Raw genomic sequence first — 9429 nt, forward strand, 5'->3', positions numbered from 1 at the left:
ACAAACCGATAGTGATTGTTCATAAGTTTATATACATTATCTAATGTCAATCGAAGGTATCAATTCTTTTTCTCCATAAGAGTACTTTTTCATTTATATGTGTTCAAAAATACACGTGTTCAACCGTGAAGCATATGTCACCTACAACGAAAAAGAGTTTTCCTATACTTAATATTTCCTTTATATACCTATGAAAGTCTATTCTTCGCGTAGTATGAAATTATGAATAAATCTGGAATATTGTTCAATCTGAAAAGAAAAATAACTTATTGACATCATTCATTGATACGAGATTCAGAATGTTTGTTTTGTCTTGCAGAGAAAGAAGGCAGCCCTTTCTTTTAATGTGAAATAGAAAGCGAAAATTTGAAAACAGATTTTTTGGAAATTTACTTGCAAATATCGTTTTCAATATCGTGATTTTCTTCCCAATGGTACTGTACTTTCAAATTTTCCAGTATCCCTCTGAAAACAAAAAGTCGAACCTCGTTATTATTAACGTAGGCACTACAAGGAAAAGAAGTATTAGAAAGCAGCTCCTTTTTATTATGGATTTCTTTATAATCATGTAAATAAGAAATTCCGGAAATTTTTTCCTCAAGAATTTAATTCTTGTGTTTTGATTGATAATTATTACACTGCATACTAACTTTTCGCATACTGTTCGCGTCTAACAATTTCCTAATAATAACTACTTCAAAATTACATATGTTCTTGCACGAATTCAAAAGTACGTATGATACAATTACAATTGATTCTAAAATAATAATTATTTAAAGATATTAAGATACTAATTAAACGTTTCACTATATTTCAAAATCTGGAACAACAAATTTTTATTTATAAAAAATGAAACTGTCTTTATATATTCTTTGTCATGATGCTATTTCTTATTACCATGTCGACATTTTTTAAAATTCATTTTGTTATCTCTACGCAATATGAAAATTCATATACTGCTTAATATTTTTTACATATTATCCATCCACCGCATGATATCTCCTGAAAAATCAAAATATTAATGTTATATTATTACAATGCTTCTTAAATTTCAATTTTTGACAAATTTGAAATCCAATATATTTTGCACAATTATTATTTATCAAAAAATTCTAAGTTAGTAACTTTCTTTTCAAATGGCAAATAACATATACTTTGACTTACCTGTAAGTTTTTGTTCCTAATCATCATTTCCTCTTATAGAACATCATTATTGATCTTATAATTACTACCGGTGTCATAGATATTGTAGTGGCTACAACTGAATTAATAGAAAATGATAAATAACTGTGTATAACACTAACACATAACTGTGTATAACAATGACACATAACTTTTACTTACATATCAGTCGATAAGGGATTACTGTGATATCCTGTTGATGTTTCTTAAGGCACTTGATTAGGTGTGATACGGTATCATTCCTTATGGTATACTGTAGATAAGTATTTTAGAAAATGACAAGAATAAATCTAAATTATTCAGAGGTTCCAGTTTCGACTTAGACATAAATACAGGACCATTTGCAAAGAAGAAAGGGTGCGTTTCTACAGCCTCGTTATAGTAACCATGAATACCAATCTCTGAATTACTGGTTACTAAACATAAATATCCTATAAAATTTAATATATTTCTTTAATTTTTAATACATACATGAGTTAGTAGTTCTAAATTATGAATCATCCTACCTGTGATATTACACTTTTCCTTATAATATCATCACTCAAGTGAACAACATTAAGATCATGTAAACCATGTCATCCTATCTTACTGTGAAGATACTTAGTTATGTTATCTAACATTATAAAAATATCATCAAATTCAAGTCCTTTTATTCACATCACATGGCCACGACGATCTGGTTCTTCGTTATATAATGTTCTAAAATTTGTCGTACATATAGGATGTACAAACCGTGATATCAAGGTATCAGTTCTTCCTTCCCAAGGGACAGTTTCATTAAAATTCTGATAGAATTAAAAATTAATTATTAATATTCTAACAATCATATATGTTAAATACATTATAGTCAACGATATATACCTGAGCGAATGTAGGGGTGATTCCTTGATAATTATAAATGTCATCAGCCCACATCATTGTGCCACTTCTTTGTACTCCAGCCTCTGGATTAACAGCCTAAACAAACATACAAAATTTTATAGAAGCTGTACAAAATATAGTATATATGCGCAATATTGAAGCGTTCAAGGGGATATAAAGGTAATGTACATCACATACACGTGTACTCTCATGCAACAAAATACAATTAGATTTAATAGTATAAGCTCTTTTATTCATCATAATAGATTGGAAATTTAAGTGTCTTACGAGGGTGAGTAAAAAGTTACCCGCTCTGTCGGTGTAGAATTTATTTTAAGCAATTGTCAAAAAAGACATACATCATTTTTTGACATAATCACTCAATTTCTGTATACACTTTGTCCATTTGCTGAAGGACCTTCGTATTTTCTCATTAAAAAATGTTTTGGGCTGAGCTACGAACCACGAATGCATCGTCGTCTTCACCTTTTCATCAGCTTTTTTGGCATCCATCTCCCACAAACTTTTTAAAACCCAAATCTGTCGTGCACTATTGCATAAGCAGAGCCGTGGCTCATTTGCAAATGATTTGCCACATTATCCAGCTTCACTCGTCTATTCCATAGAGCATAAGTTCATGAGCACGTTCAATGTTGTCATTGTGGATGTGGACGGGCGTCCAGCTGTTTTTTCATAACACTTGTGCGATCTTCTTTGAACTTTTGTGCCCATTCAAACACACTTCGTGACAAAACACTTTCTCCATAATGTGCATTAAATCTTTGATAAATATAGGCATCAAACATAACCTCCGACCACAAGAAACGAATCACAGCATCCTGCACTGTTTTCCTGCAAATCGCCATTGCAAAGCGCCATTACTGGCGCAACGGTCACAAACGAATTGACGTAACACAATGAAACCTACGCAGCAGCACTGAACAGATATTGACGTCATACGAAGAGTGCAGATGGATCAATACGGTCGACAGAAGTTTTAACTATCTGGAGTGCGGATAAATTTTTACCGAGAGTCGTATAGGAATCTATAATCTGTAAGTACACCTTTGGCTGAATGGAAATTTCTCTTACATATAGTCAAAAATGCAGAAACAGTGTATTGAATTGGAAAGTGATAAAAAATAAGTGAAGTTTCGAGGTTGCATGTGATTGCATGAATACACAGGACGTTTTTAGCGAATAAAAAATAATTTTGAAAGACACGAGACTTATCTTGTATTTTATGTACTCTCTGTGTCCGAATTTCCAGAAGCTCTCTATCTTATGAAGTGTTTTAGATTAGCCGGAAAATTTTGTATGTACATACAAGAAGTATACGATCTAAGTGGAATATTCCATTATTCTCTTGATACAACAGAAACGAAATTTACAGAACTTCTCAGAAAGTTGGTTTATTATTACCAAATTAATAGAATTAATATACGTTTATCATCTTTACATACCTAAGTCGTGGAGGTTTATCGTGCGTAAAAAATTAGTGTCGTTTCAAAGTTACATTTCGTACATTTTAAGCCTATAATTTGTAACGTACAAAACAATGTAAATTTGAGCTGTTTCTTATCTCCACAATAAGAAAATCCAACTTTACGTTTTTTACACAATGATATTTATGGAACAGTAATATCATATTATTGCATCGCTTGGAGAATGAAGTCAAGGTACGATGTGACCCTAGTGTAAACGCTGGGATACCCAGCTGTGCCTCACTTATAAGCATAAGACACAATACCTATTAAATACGAGGTTCATTCATGTTGTATCAGCAGTGGTCCGCCGCGGTCAGCCTGAAAGGATCGTTAAATTTTTAATCAAAGATACTGAAATATATCGATCGAATTGTATTGAAATTATACTTATATACAGTAATAATCTTCTATTGATTTGTGTATTGAAATACTCCAATTTATAATGTACATGTTATATGTATTTTGAGCAAAACTAAGATTAGAAGGAAATTAGATTAAATACCATAATGAGGTGTGAGAAGTGTGCAAGACTATTAAATTGTGTTTATCTATTATTTCTAATGTTTAAGACGTCGATTTGATGTTAATTCGAATTGACCTGTCTTCAGATACCGTATAGTTTGTAGTAACTCTATAACTTAATTACCGTACAAGAATCCTCTCCACCCTGAGCATGTTCGGCGCATATTATACCATCAGTGATATCAGGTGCATTAGGAAATTTGGAATAAGCTATTTTGCATTCGGCGTTCTTAATCACTGGCATTTGTACTTCCATTAATGCATTACGTCGTGGTCGTCCTACGAAGAAAATAAGAAAGATATTTAAGACTGGAACTGTTTAATTTTATTACAAAATTGATATCACTTACTATATCTTAATGCTCCCCATCCAGCAACAAGGGGGTTATAGCCGACGAAGTTGCTCTTTCGTAGGGGCTCTTTCGTACAAATGGGATATACGTACCCTGAAAAATAAAAGAATAAATGAAAATGCAGGAAACGAATGACCAAAAGTATGAGAAAGAATTGTACATGCTTTATGACACAATATATGTGTACAGTAAGAAATTTCAGGATATGATACTTCAGTAATACTCAATAGCATATATATATATATATATTTGAGGACTTACTCGAAAATGGCAATTCCTCCACCAATCTAAGAATGGCAATATTATGATTGTGTATGTTTTCTATTCCATCCATATGTGCACAATGTGCTGCGGTCAAAACATGCCTAGCCGATATCAGGGAACCTCCGCACTTCCATAGTGGTTTGTCTGGGTTTCGGGGATTACGAAAACCTAATGCAGCGATCCATGGCCAAGCGCCTAAAATGCAATAGTCATAGTTGTGAATATACATAATTTTTTCTCACATAACGAGTAACAACGATTATTACCTATTCGATATTCGAACATACAGCAGACGATAAGTACATACGTACAAATACTCTGAAATAGAGATTTGATAAAGACAGAAATTAAATTTTTATTCCAGTGGAATGCAAATTATCAAATAATTCTATATAATTTCTATTTGAACTATACTGAACTATAAAGTTCAAACGTGTAATTTCTGCCCTAACAGTTTTTGATCTCTATCCATATTATTACTCCTATATCAATTTTTTATTTCAAGCAAAAAGATACTCTTCCTAACATGAAGTAAAAGAAAGAAATAATTCAAGTTAATAAGTAAAGTTACTACCGATAAAATCATAGCATTATTATTTAGTCTAATTGAAATGTACATTGATGTGCTGTTTAATGCCTTTAAAGTTCATTCTTTGCAGTAAATGGCTTATTATTAATCGGAAAGAAAGACATAAAACGTGCCTTCTTGATTGTCCGGTGTGGTACGTACATTCTGGATCAAACAATTTTAAAACATTTATACAGTTCAAAGATGCGTAAGAAAGCGACACCGATTACTCAACTTTCGAAGTAAAAAGCCGATCAAGTCCACCGGATTGCCCTACAGACACGTATTAATCCGTAAGAGTTAGTCATCATGTTGATAATAATTATCTAAAGAAACTTTTCACGTGAAAATATAAAATTTTAATTGATTAGATATTGTGTTAGCCATACTTAAGAAAGAAAATGAAAATGAATGAAATGAAAGAAAAGGACTACCTTCAACCTCATTTTTTAAATAAACACTTTGTCAGTTTTGCGGTAAATAAATTCTTAGGAATTCAGGACAGTTTTTAGTGAATCATTTTGTTTCGACCGTTCGCGGAGAGACGCGAACGCGAGATAGCACGTCAACGAGAGTTGTAAGTTCCCGTTACGATTAAATAATCGACGCCACGAACTGATCGATCCCCTTATTTCGATTATGATAATAAGGGTAGTTCAATGAAATTCCACAGAATTAACACAAATAAATTAATGTTTATTTCAACAACTTATTAACTAGAAAGATATAAAAGGAACAAAAAAAATGTAACTGCGTTTTGGTTGATAAGTAATGCGCGACATACCACATGTGTTGACGGTTCGACTTCTCGAAAAGTTCTGAACGCCTTTCGATTTTTTTCGTTTTTTCTGGAAGGCGACCCCCACTACGTTCGGATCACGCCACATTCTTTTACGCGAGGTAAAATACGGGCCACGAGTCGACGTTTCTGGAAGTCGCCCTGCTTAATGAACCATGCGCTTGCCAGTACAATGTTTGTTTGCCGGGCAGACGCGACGATCCGTCTGCGACATTATAGTGCCGCGATCGATAGTTAAGAATATGACCTATGGTAAGCCGCATGGCGTAACATTCTCCCCCCGTTGAGAGGGTACCGATCAAACTAGCGAGGTGTGGCTGAAATTCCCATCTTATTTCGTCTCGGTGGCTAGTTGTTCGGGTTTCTCGAGATCGGGTTGAATTGGCAGTGGGACAAGCCTTTTGACGCCCCGATCCAAAATGCTCTTTGCCGTCTGAACTGTAGCTGTCCGGATGACACCATCGGCGCCTGGATGAACCTTGATAACTCGGCCCAGAGGCCAATGCATGGAGGGAACGTTGTCCTCTCTGAGGATGACGATTGTGCCCTTTTGGATGCTGTGTCCACCCTTGCTCCATTTATTGCGGTTGGTTAGCTCGTTCAAATACTCCTTATGCCAGCGGTTCCAAAAATGTTGTTTAAGCTGTTGGATATGCTGCCATTTGGAGAGTCGGTTCGATGGAATGTCTCTGAAATCTCGATCACGTAAGCACATTAATGAATCGCCAATGAGGAAATGTCCGGAAGTGAGGGCTAGGAGATCATTTGGATCGGTGGAGATAGGAGTTAGCGGGCGGGAATTGAGGACTGCTTCTATTTCTATGATAAGAGTATTACGGTGTTAAGCTCATATGTTTCTGTTTCTCCACTCGCGCTGCGCCATAATATCCTTTGATATTTCCGATCCTCTGGTCGTACGAGGAATTGCCGATACATTTTCTCGATGTCGCCAGTGAGTACGTACTGATGAGCGCGGAATCTAATTAATATACAAAATAAATCTTCCTGTAACTTGGGTCCTGTGTAAAGTGTATCGTTTAGGGAGGTTCCGGCAGTGCTTGGTGCCGATCCGTCGAAAACGACACGGAGTTTGGTGGTTTGACTCGATGCTTTGGTCACGCCATGATGGGGTAAATAGTATCCGTTGTCGTCGGAGTGGTCGACATTGACCTTCGTCATGTGTCCCAATGCCAGGTATTCCTGTATTACCGTTCGATATTCTGATTCGAAGCGTTTGTCGTGCTGGAATCGGCGATTGAGTGAGGCGAGTCGTTTAATTGCCAGCGTTTTAGAGGATCCGAGTGACTGAAGCTGATCATTGAAAGGTAGAGCGACGATGTATCGTCCTTCGCTGGTGCGTCGGGTGTGGGCTTGGAAGTGTTCTTCGCATCGTCGATCTGCCCTCTGAGATATGTTTAATTGAGGGTCCTTCATCGATTTCCCAAAACCGCGAGGGGTCTGCTTGTAAAGTCGTCGTGGATGTGTGAAATATGTTTGTCGCGGTTTGGGAAGTTGGACTCCCCAACTATAATTATTTTACTACAGAATCCTCAAAAACATGATGTATGTATATATATCCTGAAATATTATCAGTCTGTTGTCAAGTTATAGAACATTATGGAAATTGCCAGTTAAAGTCATAAAAAACAAAAAATAGGGAAGTTCGTTAAAATATGTGATTTTCCAATCAAGATATAGAATTTATTCGAGTAATATAGATTACGGTAGAGATGGTGACGGTAACAATGAGTGGACTGATTCTTCGTGCGAAAACAAATTAGAAGCGCAGAGCGATGTATTGTTTCAGCGAATATCGATTTTAAAGCACGGTTTTAAAGTACGTGTGCGTTTGACTAGGTGTGTTAATTAATATTGCTGTCTGATTTTCGATATGTAAATACAATATCTACATATCTTTAAACTTATGATAATTGGACTAACAATTTTTTTAAATTTAAATTAAACTTATGATAATTGAACAAACAATTTTTTTAAATTTATATTAATATTTATCCTTTTAAATGCAACAATTTTTTTTAATAATAACTTCACTCGTAAGTCAGCTGCGCACATATTTGATCGTTCTTTAAAGCTTGAATCTCTGCGAAGAGAAAAAATCTTTCAACCAACAAGAACTGGTTCTACGTTTTCTATCCATTTCCTTCCAGATAAATCTCTCTATCTAAAATCCTTATTTCCGTATTTCCTTGAAAAGGTTAAAGTCGTTTTGTATAAAATCCAATGTAGAGAAGAAGGAAGATCCGCAAAAGATTCTTTCAGCTTTCCCTATGTTTGAGCTCGAATCAAAGCAATCCTATTCCCAATAGGGTGACTATGCGTTTAACTTCTCACAGAATCTCTCTGATTCCGTGTGATACCTTCGGTGTTTTTGAAGTATGTAATTGATATCGTAACGTCGACGCTTTGCAGTGCGAATTCAATTTTGAGTTGCAATTTCCCTGTTTGCGTGGCAAAAGCATAAAATCGATAGCGCACGTTTCGATAAACACGTTTTCTTTGCTGATGCCGCACTGTAAATATAAATATTTGAATAAATATCGCGAATTTCATGTTGCTAAAAGATTTATACTATTTATTCGTAAATAACTGTTGGATATGTTTAAGTTGAAACCACTGCATTAGGTCTTTTTTCTTGTTTAAAATTATTTGTATTGGTAAATTGAATGAAAGTTCTAACATGTAATTTGTTCTTCTTTTATAAATAGTTTACAGAGGATAAAGCGTGGGTAACTCAAGACTGTCGCGATCATGACACTATACATACTTATGTATAGCACGTATACTAAGCTAACTCAAATAGCAAGTCAGAGAAATGGAAACTTAGGAAAATCTAAAGGAAGATAAAACGTTCGAGCCTTGACAGGAATATGAGATGCTAAGTAATCTTCCTAAGTAATCTCCTCCAGCTTTTTCTATTTTGATCAATAATTATTAGTACATGTTAGGAAAACAAATAGAATTTTTGTTCTCAAGCGAGGTATAATTTAAATTTTGTATGTACACAAAAATGTTAAATATCTGTAATAAACATGGTACAATCAATTTTTTTACATAAAATTATATTGTATAGGCTATTGTTATTTAAACATTTTAAATTGGATGAAGGAAAAAAATGACGCAAATAAAACGTAGAACATTTTAATTAAAGAGACTAATATAGAGATTTATCTACTTAACTGTGATTAAATCATCTCCACTTAACGCTCTACCTCTTCTATTAATTATGCTTCGTTAAACTATGATTACAGAGAATGGGTTTTTTGATAAAATGACATTCTGACAAATATATATAGATCGATATATATAGATATAGATAGACAAATATATAGATTCTTACAACAGTAGTTACGAATGAACAGTAGTTATTGTATC

General features: G+C 34.4%; 1 protein-coding gene and 2 long non-coding RNA genes across 3 annotated transcripts; all 3 read right to left on the reverse strand.

Moving 5' to 3' along the window:
• Nucleotides 1-521: 521 nt before the first annotated feature.
• Nucleotides 522-2612, reverse strand: LOC143304499 (uncharacterized). Its single transcript, XR_013061164.1, has 6 exons — nucleotides 2352-2612; nucleotides 2044-2139; nucleotides 1689-1967; nucleotides 1345-1613; nucleotides 1165-1261; nucleotides 522-1002 (listed from the first exon to the last, which is right to left on the reverse strand). It is a non-coding gene; the product is annotated as an uncharacterized LOC143304499 (long non-coding RNA).
• A 712-nt stretch (nucleotides 2613-3324) lies between these two features.
• Nucleotides 3325-4457, reverse strand: LOC143304501 (venom serine protease Bi-VSP-like). Its single transcript, XM_076626977.1, has 3 exons — nucleotides 4403-4457; nucleotides 4177-4331; nucleotides 3325-3848 (listed from the first exon to the last, which is right to left on the reverse strand). The coding sequence occupies exons 2-3, from the start codon at nucleotides 4306-4308 to the stop codon at nucleotides 3810-3812; spliced, it is 171 nt and encodes a 56-aa protein (XP_076483092.1). The 5' UTR covers nucleotides 4309-4331; nucleotides 4403-4457; the 3' UTR covers nucleotides 3325-3809.
• A 355-nt stretch (nucleotides 4458-4812) lies between these two features.
• On the reverse strand, nucleotides 4813-6046 carry LOC143304497 (uncharacterized). Its single transcript, XR_013061160.1, has 3 exons — nucleotides 6022-6046; nucleotides 4936-4987; nucleotides 4813-4864 (listed from the first exon to the last, which is right to left on the reverse strand). It is a non-coding gene; the product is annotated as an uncharacterized LOC143304497 (long non-coding RNA).
• Nucleotides 6047-9429: the final 3383 nt, after the last annotated feature.

The sequence above is a fragment of the Bombus vancouverensis genome, unplaced genomic scaffold (assembly GCF_051014615.1).
Source record: "Bombus vancouverensis nearcticus unplaced genomic scaffold, iyBomVanc1_principal scaffold0037, whole genome shotgun sequence".
NCBI lineage: Eukaryota > Metazoa > Arthropoda > Insecta > Hymenoptera > Apidae > Bombus > Bombus vancouverensis.